General features: G+C 38.3%; 1 protein-coding gene across 3 annotated transcripts in view; it reads right to left on the bottom strand.

The window, feature by feature from the left end:
- Positions 1–1,297: 1,297 nt before the first annotated feature.
- Positions 1,298–20,707, bottom strand: part of nectin1b (nectin cell adhesion molecule 1b) — a 211,817-nt gene continuing 192,407 nt past the window's right edge. For 2 of the 3 annotated variants that reach the window (XM_061973110.2, XM_061973111.2), the window contains one exon: positions 1,298–6,002. In XM_061973110.2, coding sequence (XP_061829094.1) covers positions 5,775–6,002 — 228 coding nt within the window. In that variant the 3' untranslated portion in view covers positions 1,298–5,774. Of the gene's footprint in view, positions 6,003–19,658; positions 19,843–20,707 lie in introns of all 3 variants that reach the window. The other variant, XM_061973112.1, reaches the window with a different exon arrangement.

Here is a 20,707-nt window from a genome sequence, read left to right as displayed (position 1 = left end):
GGAGGCAATACACAGGCGAGGGGATGAAGTACGTCTTTTTACTGTAGACTTCAGAACAGACTCACACACTTGACGTCAGGTGTGCAACACCACGTAAATCGTTGGCCAACCAAAAAGTAACCCCAGTACGCTATAGCCATCATTCACCAGGAGATGGCAACAGACAAACATAAATCACTCTATTACATTCCTCCCCTTTTAGAATTGTAGAAGTTACTCAAAAGAAATAAACAACCCAACCAAAAAATGCAGCAGCTCAATTAAAAAACTGTACTTAAGCCACTGTACTTTTTTTTAGGACTGAACTCTTAACCCTCATTTGTAAACAATAACATGCTTATTATACAAACAGTATTTGTACATCTTTAACACATATTTTTATACTGTCTTCAGAGATTCAGTTTTTTTGGTGGTACTCGAAACCTTTCTGGGTACCTGCGGATCACTGGTGGGGTTTTTGTTGTGGGTGATCTGGGTTCTGATGATGGCAACTCAGCAGCCCTTGAATCTGGTTCAATGATGAGACTAGTTTGTGGCTGATGGTCCTGGTGATGGAACTGAAACAGCACTGTCCAGTTGTACTGATGGCACATTTTCTGCAACTGGTGGAGACTAGATAACTGGCAGTCTCTCCATGTTTTCTCGCCATGGTAACATGTGGTCCACATGCACTGTGCGCTGTCTCTGTCGCTCTTGATAGATAGATGGATAGATAGATTGATATATATATATATATATATATATATATATATATATATATATATATATATATATATATATATATATATATATACATATATATATATATATATACAGTATATATATATGTATATATATATATATATATATATATATATATATATATATATATATATATATATATATATATATATATGAAATACTTGACTTGGTGAATTCTAGCTGTAAATATACTCCTCCCCTCTTAGCCACGCCCCCAACCACGCCCCCGCCCCACCCCGACCACGCCCCCCACCTCCCGAAATTGGAGGTCTCAAGGTTGGCAAGTTTGACTTAAACCCTTCCAGCAGTTATCTTTCCTCTGCACCTCGCTTGTATCGTATCCTTTATTTCTTTGCCGACTCCACGGTCCGAGTCATAGGACGAGTCATCTTTTTGGTCCGCCAAAACAAATTCCAATTCAAACAGGAGGCCGGTGTCGTGACACACTGATCAAGTTGCCATGGTAACCTTGGTAAGACGACTTGTTGTCAACACAAACGCTGGCCTTGACTCAGACCTCCACAGGTAAAGAAGGAAGAAGTTTGGAGAAGAAAGATGAGCATCTTGTGAGCTTTAATGTTCAACTTGTTTTCCATACACCACATATTTACACAGATGATTGAAAAAACACACAAAAGGTGATTATTTGTAATTCACGTGACGCCATCATTCTGCAGGAAGCTACTCAAAGGAGGAGAACACCAGCTATGAATAAATGAAACACTGAGAAAATACAAGTCAAGCTGTTACGGAAAGCCAAAGGAGGCGAGAACGCAACGTGGCGACCATTTTAGGAAGTGAACATGAAGTCTACAAGAGATTTGACACCTTTGACAAAGTGACTTCAAAAGCATTTGAAGCGTTCTTAAACCTTAACGACTCACATTCTTAAACCTTAACGACTCACATTCTTAAACCTTAACGATTCACACGTGTGTAGACTATTTCATCAGAAGCATGGTCATTATGACTAAAGCTAACGACTCATATTCTTAAACCTTAACGACTCAAACGTACGTAGACTATTTCATCAGAAGCATGCTCGTTATGACTAAACCTTAATGACTCACATTCTTAAACCTTAACGACTCAAACGTACGTAGACTATTTCATGAGAAGCATGGTCGTTATGACTAAATCTTAACAACTCAAACGTACGTAGACTATTTCATGAAAAGAATGGTCGTTAAGACTAAACCTTAACGACTCAAACTTGCGTAGACTATTTCATCAGAAGCATGGTTGTTATGACTAAGCCTTAACGACTCACATTCTTAAACCTTAACGACTCAAACGCAAGTAGACTATTTAATCAAAAGCATTGTTGTTATGACTAAACCTTAGCGACTCAAACGTACGTAGACTATTTCATGAGAAGCATGGTCATTATGACTAAGCCTTAACGACTCACATTCTTAAACCTTAACGACTCTTACGTACCTAGACTATTTCATGAGAAGCATGGTCATTATGACTAAACCTTAACGACTCACACATACGTTGACTATTTCATCAGAAGCATGGTCGTTATGACTAAACCTTAACAACTGACACGTGTGTAGACTATTTCATGAGAAGCATGGTCGTTATGACTAAACCTTATTGACTCACATTTTAAACCTTAACGACTCAAACATACATGACTATTTCATGAGGTGCATGGTCGTTATGACTAAACCTTAACGAATCACATTCTTAAACCTTAATGACTCAAATGTACGTAGACTATTTCATGAGAAGCATGGTCACTATGACTAAACCTTAACGACTCAAACATGTGTAGACTATTTCATCAGAAGCATGGTCATTCATGACTCACACATACATAGACTATTTCATCAGAAGCATGGTCGTTATGACTAAACCTTAACGACTCACACATGTGTAGACTATTTCATGAGAAGCATGGTCGTTATGACTAAGCCTTAATGACTCACATTCTTAAACCTTAACGACTCACATTCTTAAACCTTAACGACTCACACGTACGTGGACTATTTCATAAGAAGCATGGTCGTTTTGACTAAACCTTAACGACTCAAACGTGCATAGACTATTTCATGAGAAGCATGGTCGTTGTGTCACATCAAGACAACGTTGTGTTTCAGTGCTACGCTAATGAACTCCTTGGCGTGGAGTCAACTAAATGAGGAAGGAAGCTGTAGAAGAGTTGACTTTCAATAAGTGGATTGTTTCACAGAAGCACAAACACAAACATTGTTTTCCCATGCATGAACATCTGTCAGGGCAAGAAATACACAAAATGTGACGCACTGGTGTGGCCATCGCTTTGTGTTGTGTGTGTGTGTGTGTGTGTGTGTGTGTGTGTGTGTGTGTGTGTGTGTGTGTGTGTGTGTGTGTGTGTGTGTGTGTGTGCGTGTGTGTGTGTGTGTGTGTGTGTGTGTGTGTGTTCTGTCAATGCTTACTTAATGGGGACATCACTCTGTTTACACAGTCACCTTTTGGGGACCTCTGACGGTATGGGGACAAAAAAAACAGGTCCCTTAAAGGGAAAACTTTTTAAATGATAGTCAGATCCATTCTGAAGATGCCTAAGTGATTTTTAAGCCATGAAACTTTGAAACTTCCTATAAGAGGACAGCTGTAGTGCTGTATTCTGAGGATCATGTCATATTTAGTTTGAACTTTTCTTTTTTTAGATGGTCCTCAGTAGTCACGTACAAATTTGTGTGATTTATGCAAAACAATTTCAATTTGGTCCCCATAAACCATATGAACTCTTTTTCCCCAGGGTCGCCAGTAAGAATGATCAGCACATTACTTCATCAATCCAGAGATTTAAAGACGTGTAGTGGCCATTTTACCAAAAAAATGGTTTGCCTCCACAACCTGTAGAAAGGGTGGTCCCCACAAGTGATGATCAAAAACTTGGTCCCCATTCCAAATAATAACCTGTATGTGTGTGTGTGTGTGTGTGTGTGTGTGTGTGTGTGTGTGTGTGTGTGTGTGTGTGTGTGTGTGTGTGTGTGTGTGTGTGTGCTAGCTTATGTATGTTCTCCATTTAACAATGAAAATAACATTAGTCAAGTGCTTTCTCTTCAGTTCATATTCAAAACAAATAAACGCCTTTCTACTAAGAAGTGGTCTGGTTTAGTCTTTAGCTCTGCCCCTAAAACTGTACCTCATTTGACGCTTTGTTCGAAATGAGAAGTTGGAAATAATGGCTAGCTCCACTTGTGTCGTTAAAAACTAACTTACTTAAACTAACAGCTTAAAAGGACATGCTCACACCTTTAAAGGGGAACTGCATCTTTTCTGGAATCGTGTCTATCATCCACAGAAGACAAGAACACAGATGTTTGTTTTTTCTTTCATACATTCAACATTCATAATAACATGTAATATTTACATATTTTCATCATTTTAAGTATTCATTTCACAGACGCATCACAACGTTCACTTTCCCTTCAACAACAACACGACTAATCACGACAGACTTGATGAGAGACAATACACATAATAAAACAATCACTAACTGTACAATGTCTGCTCTCACTGGGATGAAGACTGATGGGATGTTTATATCTTCCCCTTTACATCAACAATTAATCATCATCCTCACAAAGAAAATATGAGCGTGGAACCAAGCGTCTTTTCCTGTCTTTCCCGCCATTGCCGGCTCTAAATTGGATACCAAGGTTGACCAAGTTGTTGGACTACGTCCTCAACCTTCTACTATCCAGGTAAGGGTTTGTGATCTAGAATAAACGTCAACGAGCTCTTATTATAACAACAATACCGCTAATACTTGGTCTAAATTAAATCCGCAATGTAAACGGAGTATTGTTGGTGTTCTTTTTAGATGGTTATGAGAGAACTTTATGTACGGAATAGAGGACCTCTCATTGGCGCCATTGTATGTGGACTTTTACTTATGAGTTAGTTTGCCTAAAAAAAATTAAACAAAACATCTGTCTTCTTGTCTCTCATAGAGATTGTGAAGGATAGGCAACATTCCCCCCATTAAAGTGCAGTTCCCCTTTAAGCTTGAAGTCATTTTAAAGTGCCGTTCTTAAAATTGTAACTCAAAGACCGTGAACTGAATGGACTTAAAGATTCTGATTGTTCGCAATCAAGACAAATGTTAGCTACTATTGTTGGTACCTCTGTGACTTTAGCAGTAGCATTTTTAGCAGCCCTTTTTCCTCTTGATCATGTTTGTGTGTCTGTGTGTGTGTGTGTGTGTGTGTGTGTGTGTGTGTGTGTGTGTGTGTGTGTGTGTGTGTGTGTGTGTGTGTGTGTGTGTGTGTGTGTGTGTGTGTTTACCGGAAGCTAATTGTGCCAATATTCACTTCTAACAAGCTGAAACATCCATCAAAACAGCATGTATTAATGTTCATGACTCTTTTTTTGTTCATGGTGATTACAATTTCTTCAACTATCACTACAACACGTGGCAGCAAACACTAGACTTTCAGGAAACAGCCATGTTCTGATCGACATTCACAGAAAGAAAGTGAACGTAGAGTGACGACCGGCTAGCGAGGAAAGGAAGGAAGCGTGCTGTCCGATTTACTGAACTCATGGAAAGCCGTAAACTTTTACCACTTTGGATCATCACAAAAATGTTAAAATTTAACAAGGGGTGTGCACTCAAAGTATATCGTCAAAAGTACTCGGAAAAGTACTTGAAATACGGGCATCAAATACAAGTTGCTGTAGTTCTGGCTAAACAAGTGGCAAAGAGATTCACAACTACGAGTTAAACGCTTCCAGTTCTGAAAAGAAACACAGTTGAAAAATATTCCGATATTTTTCATGCAAACTCGGTGACTCAGGCAGCTCAGTAAATTGGTCAGTAACAGTGTTAACAAACACGGTACACAGGAAGTAGAAAAACACACCAATTGGGTGGGGCACAAGGTGGGCGGGGTCTTAGCGGCAGTGCATGACACAAAAAGGAGGCGGCTCATACGTGTTTTACCCTGTAAACCGGATGGGAACAGATTAGGGGCGGGGCTGTTTAGCTGCAGGGGCGCAGCCTCCGGTAAATGCCGCCCCGTAGCCGAGAGTCACACAGACTGCTCCTTGGGGAAGGGGGGTCGCGGGCCGGGTGTGGAGAAGCCGGTGTTGGAGTACATGGGCTCGTTGGAGGGGGGCTGGGCGTAGGCGTGCTGAGGCAGGAATGTGACGGGCAGGTGAGCTTGGGGGGGTGGAGACTCAGGGAGGCAATCCATGTCGCGCTGGTGGCTCATGTACTCGGCGGGGTTCAGCGGCTCTTCCGGATGATTCCCAGAGTCCTGGGGGCAGGGGGTGGGAGGGAATAGTTGAATTAAATAGTGAAATGACTATGACAAATATAAATCAACATAGTGAAAGCTTTCATGTCAGCTTGGAGCCTTGAACATCACAATTCCAACGCACCCTGAGCACCCCTCTGGGCTCAGCTCTTTTGAAGCAAGAAGTGCAATAAAAGGAACATCGAAAGTATTGGGCCACATGTCGCAGTCATGTGACACCTTCCACTCACCTTCAACTTCCCCTGTGCTCTTATTTTTTCAGCCAAATTGTCGCGTTATTGAACTTTTATTGACTTGAAATTTCTCACAAAGTTTTTTAAAAGACACACTGTCATTTTGAGCTGATCTGTCCAATCAACACACCTTCAGAGGACCGACAGTTGGATGAAGGTTTGTGGAAAAACATGGCCGCTATCCAGCAAAGCATTTCACACAAGTAATTATCCGTGAGCCCAGCTCGCATTAATTAGACGGGCTCATTACAAAAGAGGCGGAGTTTGAGTTTTTTGGGCTGTGTGAAAATGATGGAGATTGAAGTTTTACTACTCGTCTGAAAATGTTTTCAGTTTGAAAATGTTTTATCAACCCAAGCAGCGTTTGTCACCAGAATGTGGCCTTAGTCAAAAACTGGTGGGCCCGTTTGTGGGAATAACATGTCAAACATCGTGTCTGCGGTGGAAAAAAGCCAAAGTAATCAACAACAGAAAATCTGCCAGCAAACGCTGAAAAAGGTCACTAGATGCAAAACAATGGTCCGAGTCCACGAGCCATTCTCCCTACCTTGATGAACAAGTTGCAAAAGCATCAAATACGGTGGTTAGCAACACCAACAAGAAGTCTATCCGCACACTGATAATGGCCACCAATCATGGGGACAGTGACTTTGACCAAGTTCCACTGGAATCATGGGGACAGTGACTTGACCAAGTCCCACTGGGATCATGGGGACAGTGACTTGACCAAGTCCCACTGGGATCATGGGGACAGTGACTTAGACCAAGTCCCACTGGAATCATGGGAACAGTGACTTGACCAAGTCCCACTGGAATCATGGGGACAGTGACTTAGACCAAGTTCCACTGGGATCATGGGGACAGTGACTTAGACCAAGTCCCACTGGACTCATGGGGACAGTGACTTAGACCAAGTCCCACTGGAATCATGGGGACAGTGACTTAGACCAAGTTCCACTGGAATCATGGGGAGAGTGACTTAGACCAAGTCCCCCTGGAATCATGGGTACAGTGACTTAGACCAAGTCCCACTGGGATCATGGGGATAGTGACTTAGACCAAGTTCCACTGGAATCATGGGGAGAGTGACTTAGACCAAGTCCCCCTGGAATCATGGGGACAGTGACTTAGACCAAGTCCCACTGGGATCATGGGGATAGTGACTTAGACCAAGTAATGGTAAATGGTAAATGGGTTGTACTTGACAGCGCTTTTCTACCTTTTTTAAGGAACTCAAAGTACTTTGACACTATTTCCACATTCACCAATTCACACACACATTCACACACTGATGGTGGGAGCTGTCATGCAAGGCGTTAACCAGGATAAGTCAGGAGCAAGGGTGAAGTGTCTTGCTCAAGGACACAACGGACGTGACTAGGATGGTAGAAGGTGGGGGTTGAACCAGGAACCCTCAGGTTGCTGGCACAGCCACTCAATCTCCCAACTGCCCCACATCCCAAGTCCCACTGGAATCATGAGGACAGTGACTTCGACCAAGTCCCACTGGAATCAAGGGGCCAGTGACTTAGACCAAGTCTCACTGGAAACATGGGGACAGTAACTTAGACCAAGTCCCATTGGAATCATGGGGACAGTGACTTAGACCAAGTCCCACTGGAAACTTGGGGACAGTAACTTAGACCAAGTCCCATTGGAATCATGGGGACAGTGACTTAGACCAAGTCCCACTGGAATCATGGGGACAGTGACTTAGACCAAGTCTCACTGGAATCATGGGGACAGTGACATAGACCAAGTCCCACTGGAATCACTCACAACCTGGAAACCAAAGTCTTGCCAGATGAGGCGTTAGCCGCACGTAGCCAGGCGCGCAGCCACCGGCCGCCATTTCTGTGTCCGTGGGGGAATCCGGCTGACCTGAGAACTATAGTCCAGCAGGAAAGGTCTACTTGATGAGAAGTTAGAAATGAAGAGCAGCTCACTTTCTCCACCGATGCCCACAGTCGCATGGAGGAACATTATATTAGACATATCGTCTGTTCAGCAGCATCAATGCATCATTTTGTAGCTGCGAGGGTTGCTTATGTGGCTCATTAAAATTAATTCAATTGATGTGTTGGTGTCTGCTGGTGTTTTTGTTGTTGTTATTGTTTTCGTTTACTTAGGAAATATGCAACTATAATATATAACTATAATGAATAGGTTACTATAATATATAACTATAATACATTTGTTATTATAATAAGTAACTATAATATGTATGTTACTATAATATATATATATATATATATATATATATATATAATAAATATGTTACTTAAATATAAAACTATAATAAATAGTTTACTATAATATATAACTATAAAAATGTTACTATAATATAAAACTATAAAAAATATGTTACTCTAATATAAAACTATAATAAATATGTTAATATAATGTATAACTAGAATACACATGTTACTATAATATATAACTATAATAAATATGTTATTATAATACACAACTATAATGAATATGTTACTGTAATATATAACTATGATTCATTTATTACTATAATGCATAACTATAACAAATCTGTTTCTGTAATATATAACTATAATACATACATTATTATAATATATAACTATAATTAATATGTTACTATAATAAATAACTATAATTAATATGTTACTATAATAAATATGTTACTATAATATATAACTATAATAGATATATTATTATAGTATAAACTATAATAAATATGTTATTATAATATACAACTATAATAAATATGCTATTATAGTATACAACGGGCAGCACGGTGGTAGAGGGGTTAGTGCGTCTGCCTCACAATACGAAGGTCCTGAGTAGTCGTGAGTTCAATCCCGGCCTCGGGATCTTTCTGTGTGGAGTTTGCATGTTCTCCCCGTGACTGCGTGGGTTCCCTCCGGGTACTCCGGCTTCCTCCCACCTCCAAAGACATGCACCTGGGGATAGGTTGATTGGCAACACTAAAATTGGCCCTAGTGTGTGAATGTGAGTGTGAATGTTGTCTGTCTATCTGTGTTGGCCCTGCGATGAGGTGGCGACTTGTCCAGGGTGTACGCCGCCTTCCGCCCGATTGTAGCTGAGATAGGCTCCAGCACCCCTCGCGACCCCAAAGGGAAATAAGCGGTAGAAAACGGATGGATGGATGGATGGATAGTATACAACTATAATACATATTTTACTATAATATATAACTATAATAAATATGTTACTTGAATATAAAACTATTATAAAAATATGTTATTATAATATGAAACTATAATATATGTTTTAATAGAATATGTAACTATAAAAAAATATGTTACTATAATGTAAAACTATTATAAATATGTTATTATAATATGAAACTATAATACATATTTTGATAGAATATATAAATATGTTAGTATAGAACTATAATACACATGTTACAATAATATATAACTATAATTAATTTGTCACTATAATATAGAACTATAATAAATATGTCACTATATATAACTATATATTATAGTTATATTATAACATATTTTTTATATAACTATAAAAAATATGTTATTATAATATTTAACTATAATAAATATATCACTATAATATATAACTATAATAAATATGTTATTTTATTATATAACTACAATAAATCTCCTCCATGAAAATACGTATTTCATTCCATTTGCGCAATTCCCAGCCTGGCGCACTGAATGTGAAAGTGAAAGGAATGTGTCAGGAAGTGTCAGTGTGAGTATGTTTGTGTTGTCCAGACTGTCATTGGGCAAAGGTGTTAAGATTACAGATGTGTGCTGCTGTTTCAACACCTGGCACACAGGTATCAGCAGGATAACACCCATGTGATGAAAATGAGTGTTCCTGTGGTAAAACCTTGTATACACGCACAACTCTGCTTTAAATAAGGCGGTCTGCACCACTTTTCATTCGCACACGCATTCTTAGTAGATCACACGCAACACGCCCACTCAGAGTACACACTGACTTTTTGGACATTAATAAATCAGGCCCTCAGGTGGCTAAAACTTTGTTTTGAAGTTGGGTCCTTTATTTTGGCACATCCGGTTCCACAGAAGCAAACGGTGACATCCTGTAGGCAGACATTTTGTTGTGAGAGATGTGTGCACTTTTGGCCTAATCTCTCACCATCTTCATTCTGCTCCTCTCGTGTTGCAATGACAGCAAGAAGGTTCTAGTTCACAAAGTTTGGCAGAAGTGTTATCTTGCTTATTGATCCCACAATGTAATATTTACATTCCACTGCATATTTGTTGTGGAGATATTCCTACCAAGTTCAAGGTGTGGCCTTTCATTGCAGGACTGTTTGAGTTTATGGGAACTAAAGATCAGCAGTTATGTTATGGTGCTCCATGAGAACATGTCTCGTCTCATGGGGTCATGAGACAAAGCAGACCTTAAATGCTGACGCAGCACTTTTTTGAAACGCTCCAGCATGACCAGAGTTTTCCAAAATGACAAGAAGCATGTCGTTGAAAAAAGTGAATTTAGTAGATCCTTGAAATGTAAATATGATCAATAAATAATTGTTTGAGGTACTGTTGTCACTTTTACACATGAACTAGTAAGGATGGTGATTTCATGAGCACACATGGAAGTAAGTCAGTCAAACAAAGGGATAAAAAACACATGTATCCATAAAAACAAAAGATGAGAGTTGGAACTTACGAATGTTCTTCACAAATCTTTACGTCTACCAAAATGAGGATCCCAGCTCTGGAGAAGGTTTTGACACAAAGAGACTTAGAGAAGGTGTTTGAGCATAGAATAATAGTTCATAATAATAATACTATTACAAATGCTTCTACAGGTAAAACATGGAAGGATTTTGTATTAGGAAGCAATAAGCTGGCAGCCTATACATCAGACGCTGACACGCACACAGTCTGGTTTTGGTGAGTCACACAGTGACGGGCAGACCATCAACAGAAAAAGCAGGAGTTAGTAGAGACAAAGACTCAGGCATTGATTGTTAACTTTTAACTAGTCCTGAAAAAGATCTCTGACATGTTCTGGTTCTGTTCTGACTTTAACTCGCCAACAGTCTTGATCTTTGCACAGAAACTCCACCCTTACAAAATCAAAACCTCTTCTCCGGTTTGTACTCCGGTGTTTTTACACGCTCTAAGTTACTTTTATCTTATTCCGCGTCTCCCATCCAGCATGTGGACCACCTTGCATATATCAGAGAAAAGGCTTTAAGTGGTGAATGAAAGCGGGCTCACTGCAAAATAAGTTTTAGTAATACTCTGAATGTCATGAAATATACAACACTTCCGGTATGCACACTACAACAGCTTCTTCTTCAGCTTCAAGTGCTCACACATTTTCCATTATCCTCGCAAAACTCACTTGGTATCCTTGGTTAAAAATCCACATGAAATACTTGATTGAAAACACCTTAAATGTATTGTAAAAAAATAAATGACACGCTTGATAAAAAAAAATTACACGAGATGCTTGGTAAAAACCACCTGACAAGCTTGGTAAATAATTTAAAAAAAAGTGTCCATTTTGCAGACCATTGCTGCAAAAACGTCCATGTTACAGACCATTGCTGCCAAGAAATCCATGTTGCAGACCATCGCTGCCAGGACGTCCATATTGCAGACCGTCGCTGCCACGACGTCCATGTTGCAGACCGTCGCTGCCAGGACGTCCATGTTGCAGACTATCGCTGCCAGGACGTCCATGTTGCAGACCAATGCTGCCAGGACGTCCATATTGCAGACCGTTGCTGACAGGACGTCCGTGTTGTAGACCATTGGCTGCCGGACGTCCATGTTGCAGACCAACGCTGCCAGGACGTCCATATTGCAGACTGTCGATGCCAGGACGTCCATGTTGCAGACCATTGCTGCCAGGACGTCCATGTTTCAGACCATTTCTGCCAGGATGTCCATGATATAGACCATCACTGCCAGGACGTCCATGTTGCAGACCATTGCTGCCAGGACGTCCATGATGCAGACCATTGCTGCCTGGACGTCCATGTTGCAGACCATTGCTGCCAGGACATCCATGATGCAGACCATTGCTGCAAGGACGTCCATGTTGCAGACCATTGCTGCCAGGACGTCCATGTTGCAGACCATTGCTGCCAGGACGTCCATGTTGCAGACCTTTGCTGCCAGGACGTCCATGTTGCAGAACGTTGCTGCCAGGACATCCATGATGCAGACCATTGCTGCCAGGACGTCCATGTTGCAGACCATTGCTGAGAGGTTGTCCAGGCAAGAATAGCTGAGCATCACATTTGGTCGTTCATGTATAATTGGCATCATAAGTGTATCGGAGCAACTCGAGATATTGTCCATCGCTGGACCTGCTGAAAGACCTGAAGACTGTCAACCATTTGACCCCTGTTAATCCTAACAACATGATATTTATGACAACTTAATATTCACAACAACTTAATAATCTTAACAACGTCCATTTCTATCCATTTTCTACCGCTTGTCTCTTTTTTGGGGGTCGCGGGGGGTGCTGGAGCCTATCTCAGCTGGGTACACCCTGGACAAGTCGCCACCTCATCGCAGGTGCACTAAATATTCCAAACAACATAATATTTATAACAATATAGTATTCATAACAACATCATATTTATAAAAATATAATATTCATAACATAATATTTACAATAAGATAAATATAATATTTATAACAATATTCATAACATAATATTTATAACAAGATAATAATTATAACAATATATTTATAACAACATTATATCCATAACAACACACTATTTATAACAATATAATATGTATAACAAGATAATATTCCTAACAAGATAATATTCATAACGACATAATAATAATAACAAAATAATATTTTGAACAACATTCTGTCAAAAAGCAGAAGAAGTTGTATTGTTTTCGGTAAAAATAGCCAAAAAATGGCTGAATAATGGCAAAAAAATGGCTAAATAACTGCTAAAAAATATCTAAATAATGGCAAAAAATGGCAACAATATTGCTAAAAATGGCTTAATAATGACTAAAAAATGGCTAAACAATGGCTAAAAACTGGCTGAATAAAAGGTCTTTGGAGGAAGTCGTGAGTGTAGCCGACGTGAAGAGAAATGTTCTGTTCTTCTAATAGACGTAGCAGCATGACCGCCTCCATCCGGAAGCACATGATGTTGCTATGGAAACCAATCTGTGCCCCTCCCCCACTGCTTGTAAACACTTCTGTAGCACATTTGTGATTGGCCGCACAATAAAACCTTCTGGAAGGTTAGGGTTAATTCTAATTACCTTGACCCTGATTCTTTTTAAAGCACACCATTTGTCACTTGACCATTCATGCATAAACCTGCACAGTGAGGAATATGCTAGCATAATTTTGTCACACCGCGGTGAGGGAAGTCTTGTCTTGGTTTTTTCTGTCTTGTGATTTACATGTTTTATTTTGAAAAGCAACTCCTCTTGTTTCAGATCACGGGTCCTTCCTCTTGTGTCACCAGTCTGACGTCATTCCTGACCCTTGATTGTTTCCACCTGTTTCCCATTACCCTCATGTTCCATATAAGCCCATGACTCCCCTTGTTCTGTGCCAGATTGTCTCGAGCTTTTGTGCCTGTCTTGCGTTCCAAGTTCATGTTCATGTCCATGCCTTGCCTTGTCCCACGTCTACGTCCTTGTTTCCAGAAAATCCCACGCTGTAATTTTGAGTTAACTTTTTCTCCTCCCTCAGAGTGACTTTTGTTTTCTAGCCTTTTTTCAACCGCAGTGGTGAGTTATGATTTTTTCCTAATGATCTTTCCTCAAAGTTTTTGAGTGATTTTTTGTTTACATTTATTAGAGTAGTAATTTTTATAGTCATTATTTTCTCCCTCCTGTTGGAGCGTTTTTCGTTAAAGTTTTTGATAGCAGATACGGTGCTAATTATAATTTGTCTTTATTTTTGTGTTTCCTCCGTTTGGAGTGATTTTCGGTTTTCCCTTTTTGGAACATTTTTTCGCTATCTATTTTTGTGATTCATAGTATTTAAATTTACTCTTTTCTGGAGGTTTAAAGAGTTTTTAAAAATAAAAGCTTTATTTAGAATCCCATCTCTGCATCTGAGTCCCTTCCTTCGTCCAAGCCTGACAAATTTTCACCAAATAATGACCATGTCACCTTTTATTGACACTTCTGCTTGAACATCTGAGGCCATGTCCACACACTCCCTTCTCTCAACTCTGCTATTAAAAATCAAACTGTTGATGAATGATTCTACATGATCTGTAAAAATCAGCCTTTGTTTGCAACATGGACATCTTTAACTGTGTTGCAGGTCAGCAATTTCCTTCCCTCGTGTTTTAAAGGCAGAAGGTGTGAAATATGACGTGTTGAAAGAATCAAATGAAAGGTGAGTAAATAAATCCACTGACATTTTAAAAAACATTATATAACTTCTAATAATGCCCGATGATGACTAAAACAGGTGACATTTATCAGGGAGGTAATTAGCTAACCAGCTAACAACCTAATTGGCACAGTTGCTAGCTGATGCTAATCTCCACAATCTATGTTTATTATTAGAGATGTTTTTTGGACAAGCAGTCTTGGCATACAGCGCCCCCTCTGGTCATTGACGTCCATGTTGGCAAAACAGATTTTTACTGAATATTGTTCAACATTTTAATTTCAAGTGACTGTTTGCAACTTTTTCTCAGCTGCCGAGAGGGCGCTAACTTTCCAGCGTGTTGTACGCATTTTATGACGCCAGCGCCCATTTTTTAGCTAACTAAGTCATCCGGAAGACACGTACACACTTTTAAGATTGACAGTAGCCATGGTTAGAATGTTCTTTTTGAAAAGTCCCCGTCATGACGACCAGCGAACACAACTCATTTACATATTGTAGCTTCTAAATACCCTGACCTTAACTTGTTATGGGTTATTATCTGTTTCATAACTTTACTCATTATGGGTTATCATCTGTCCGTAACTTTACTCATTCTGGGTTATTATCTGTCCGTAACTTTACTCATTATGGGTTATTATTTGTCTCATATATTTACTCGTTACGGGTTATTATCTGTCTCATAACTTTACTCGTTATGGGTTATTATCCGTCTCATAACTTTACTCGTTATGGGTTATTCTGATCTGTCTCATAACTTTGCTTGTTGCTGATTATTATCTGTCTCATAACTTTACTTGTTATGGGTTATTATCCGTCTCATAACTTTACTCATTATGGGTTATCATCTGTCCGTAACTTTACTAATTGTGGGTTATTATCTGTTTCATACATTTACTTGTTACGGGTTATAATCCGTCTCATAACTTTACTCGTTATGGGTTATTATTATCTGTCTCATAACTTTACTCGTTATGGGTTATTATTATCTGTCTCATAACTTTACTTGTTATGGGTTATCATCTGTCCGTAACATTACTCATTTTGGGTTATTATCTGTCTCATAACTTTACTCGTTATGGGTTATTATCCATCTCATAACTTTACTCGTTATGGGTTATTATTATCTGTCTCATAACTTTTCTTGTTGTGGGTTTTATCTGTCCCATACCTTTACTCGTTATGGGTTATTATCTGTCTCATAACTTTACTTGTCATGGGTTATCATCTGTCCGTAACATTACTCATTCTGGGTTATTATCTGTCTCATACATTTACTAGTTACGGGTTATTATTATTCATCTCAGAACTTTACTCGTTACGGGTTATTATCCGTCTCATAACTTTACTCGTTATGGGTTATTATCAGTCTCATAACTTTACTCGTTATGGGTTATTATTATCTGTCTCATAACTTTACTTGTTGTGGGTTATTATCTGTCTCATAACTTGACTCGTTATGGGTTATTATCTGTCTCATATATTTACTCGTTACGGGTTATTATCCGTCTCATAACTTTACTTGTTATGGGTTATTATCCGTCTCATAACTTTACTCGTTATGGGTTATTCTGATCTGTCTCATAACTTTGCTTGTTGTGGATTATTATCTGTCTCATAACTTTACTTGTTATGGGTTATTATCTGTCTCATAACTTTACTCATTATGGGTTATCATCCGTCCGTAACTTTACTAATTTTGGATTGTTATCTGTCTCATACATTTACTTGTTACGGGTTATAATCTGTCTCATAACTTTACTCGTTATGGGTTATTATTATCTGTCTCATAACTTTACTCGTTATGGGTTATTATTATCTGTCTCATAACTTTACTTGTTATGGGTTATCATCTGTCTGTAACATTACTCATTTTGGGTTATTATCTGTCTCATAACTTTACTCGTTATGGGTTATTATCCGTCTCATAACTTTACTCGTTATGGGTTATTATTATCTGTCTCATAACTTCTCTTGTTGTGGGTTTTATCTGTCCCATACCTTTACTCGTTATGGGTTATTATCTGTCTCATAACTTTACTTGTCATGGGTTATCATCTGTCCGTAACATTACTCATTCTGGGTTATTATCTGTCTCATACATTTACTAATTACGGATTATTATTCGTCCTATAACTTTACTCGTTACGGATTATTATTATCCGTCTCATAACTTTACTCGTTATGGGTTATTATCAGTCTCATAACTTTACTCGTTATGGGTTATTATTATCTGTCTTATAACTTTACTTGTTGTGGGTTATTATCTGTCTCATAACTTGACTTGTTATGGGTTATTATCTATCTCATAACTTTACTCATTATGGGTTATCATCCGTCCGTAACTTTACTCATTCTGGGTTATTATCCGTCTCATACATTTACTCGTTACGGGTTATTATCCGTCTCATAACTTTACTCGTTATGGGTTATTATTATCTGTCTCATAACTTTACTTGTTGTGGGTTAATATCCGTCTCATAACTTTACTCATTATGGGTTATTATCCGTCTCATAACTTTACTCATTATGGGTTATCATCTGTCCACAATTTTACTCATTCTGGGTCATTATCTGTCTCATACATTTACTCCTTACGGCTTATTATCCGTCTCATAACTTTACTCGTTGTGGGTTATTATCCGTCTCATAACTTTACTCGTTATGGGTTAATATCTATCTCATAACTTTACTCGTTATGGGTTATTATTATCTGTCTCATAATTGTACTTGTTGTGGGTTATTATCTGTCTCATAACTATACTCTTTATGGGTTATTTATGTCTCATAACTTTACACATTATGGGTTATCATCCGTCTATAACTTTACTCGTTATGGGTTATTATCTTCTTATAACTTTACACATCATGGGTTATGATCCATCCATAACTTTACTCGTAATGGGTAATTATCCGTCTTACAACTTTACTTGCTATGGGTTATTAACCGTCTTATAACCTTACTCGATATGGGTTATTATCCGTCTCGTAACTTTACTCGTTATTAGCTATCATCTGTCACATAACTATACTGGTTGGGGGTTATTATTTGTCACATAACTTTATTCGCTATGAGTTATTAGCTCTCTTATAACTTTACTCGTTATGGGTTATTATTTGACATATAACTTTACTCGCTATGGGTTATTAGCTCTCTTATAACTTTACTTGTTATGGGTTATTATCTGTCTCATAACTTTACTCATTGTGGGTTATCATCTGTCCATAATTTTACTCATTATGGGTTATTATTTTTCTCATTAATGTACTTGTTATGGGTTACTACATGTCTCATAACTTTACACGATATGGGTTATCTCTCTCATAACTTGACTCGTTATGGGTTATTATCTGTCCCTCAACTTTACTCGTTATGGGTTATTATCTGTCTCATAATTTTACTCGTTATGGGTTATTATTATCTGTCACATAACTTAACTTGTTATGGGTTATAATCTGTTTCATAACTTTACTCGTTATGGGTTACTATCCATCTCATAACTTTACTTGTTATGGGTTATTATCCGTCCCCTAACTTTACACATTATGGGTTATCATCTGTCCATAACTTTACTCATTTTGGGTTATTATCCGTCTTATAACTTTACTCATTATGAGTTATTATCCGTCTCCTAACTTTACACATTTTGGGTTATCATCCATCAATAACTTTACTCGTTATGGGCTATTATCTATCGTATAACTTTACTCGCTATGGGTTGTTAACCGTCTAATAACTTTACTCGTTATGGGTTATTATTATTTGTCTCATAACTTTACTCGTTACGGGTTATTATCAACAACATAACTTTACTCGTTATGGGTTATTATCAGTCTTTTAACTTTACTCGTTATGGATTATTATTATCCGTCTCATAACTTTACTCATTATGGGTTATCATCCATCCGTAACTTTACTCATTCTGGGTTATTAGCCGTCTCATACATTTACTCGTTACGGTTATTATCTGTCTCATAAATTTACTCGTTATGAGTTATTATTATCTGTCTCATAACTTTACTCGTTATTAGCTATCATCGGTCGCATAACTATACTCGTTGGGGGTTATTATTCGTCACATAACTTCTCTCTTGTAACTTTACTCGTTACGGGTAATTGCATGTCTCATAACTTTACTCATTATGGGTTATCTCTCTCATAACTTTACTCATTATGGGTTATCATCAGTCCATAATGTACTCGTTATGGGATTTTATCCTTCACATAACTTTACATGTTATGGGTTATTATTTGTCTCATAGGTTTACTCATTACGAGTTATCATCTGTCGCATAACTTTACTTGTTATGGGTTATTATCCGTCTCATAACTTTACTTTTTATGAGTTATCATCCGTCTCATAACTTTACTTGTTATGGGTTGTTATCCGTCCAATAAATGTACTCGTTATTGGTTTATTATCCATTTCATAACTTTACTCATTATTAGTTATCATCTGTCTCATAACTTTACTTGTTATGGGTTAATATTTGTCTCGTAACTTTACTCGCTATGTCTTATTATCCGTCTCATAACTTTATACGTTATGTGTTATCTGTCTCATAACTTTACACATTATGTGTTATCGGTGTTAACATTGCTTGTTATATGTTATTATCTGTCTCATAACTTTACTGGTTATGGGTTATTATTATCTGTCGCATAACGGCGATCTAATGCAGTACATTGTAGTATATCCATTGAAGTGATAACGCAGTAGTATTATTTCTTAGAATGTATGTTTACCACTTTGTCTCTTTTCTCACTTTTAAGGATTAAGACGAAGACAAAGGATTTATTGGGAGGATTGTGATCAATCTTTAATTGATATATTCAGTAATTGTGAGAACCATTTTAAGAATGAAACCACCACACACACTCTTTGTGTTGCATGTTTTCTTAAAAATGGTCACTTTCAGTCACTTCAAAGCTGAAAAAGTGAGGTGAAAATCAAGAATAGAAAAAGTGAGCTTTGCATGTGGAAGGCATGGGAAATATTGAAATGGAGACAAATGTGTGTTTGACATGTGAGCAGGGCCAGAAGGGTTCTGGAAGGAGGTGAGGAAGAGTATACCTGCAGGCCACAGTCTGAGGGAAAGGCCTAAAAAGGCATGCTAGTGTGAGCTAGGCTGGATGGTTGCATACTCGACAAGGTCCCCAGGGCCAGACTGAGCGCAGCTTCGCGGGCTGGGAGACGAGGCCAAGGCTGCAGTATCCAGCTCAGCGTACTGGACCTCACAGTCCTTGTGGCCCGAGTTCTGGAGACAAGAGAGGGCGAGAGGCGAGTGAGGCACGGCCAGGTGTGGACGTGACGATGGCGAGTGCATTTCACGCCGCTTCCAATACAAACGGCAGCCAGATATTCAAACTTAACCATATTTTAAATATAAACATATTCCAAATACTTAAGCATAAAAGCATATTCCAAACTTAACCATATTCCAAATATAAACTTATTCCAAAGTTAACCATATTCCAAATATAAACTTATTACAAACTTAACCATATTCCATATATAAACAGTGTTGGGACTAACGCGTTACAAAGTAACGCGTTACTGTAACGCCGTTAGTTTCGGCGGTAACTAGTAATCTAACGCGTTATTTTTTATATTCAGTAATTCAGTTACCGTTACTACATGATGCGGTTTGGTTGGTATCAACACTTCAGTCATCAACAATTGCATCATCAGAGAAATGGACATTGAAACAGTGTCGGACTGACTTGGTAGGATATGTACAGCAAGTGTGGACAGAGAGAGAGAGAGATCAGAAATTATAAGAAAAAGTGTCTACATTTGATTATTTACAATCCGAAGAGGTATTATGTGGAAGGGAGGGTGTTAGTTTAGGGTTGTAGTTGCCTGGAGGTGTTCTTTTAGTGCGGTTTTGAAGGAGGATAGAGATGCCCTTTATTTTACACCTGTTGGGAGTGCATTCCATATTGATGTGGCATAGAAAGAGAATGAGTTAAGACCTTTGTTGGTTCAGAATCTGGGTTTAACGTGGTTAGTGTTAGTGTTATTATGCTGTTTGTTACTTATGTATGTTATGTTGCAGCTATTTAAAATAGTTTTGTCAATTTGTTCTGGCCTGAAATAAATTGGCCCTTTGAAACATATCT

The sequence above is a fragment of the Nerophis lumbriciformis genome, linkage group LG17 (assembly GCF_033978685.3).
Source record: "Nerophis lumbriciformis linkage group LG17, RoL_Nlum_v2.1, whole genome shotgun sequence".
NCBI lineage: Eukaryota > Metazoa > Chordata > Actinopteri > Syngnathiformes > Syngnathidae > Nerophis > Nerophis lumbriciformis.
This window is presented reverse-complemented; position numbering and strand designations above follow the sequence as displayed.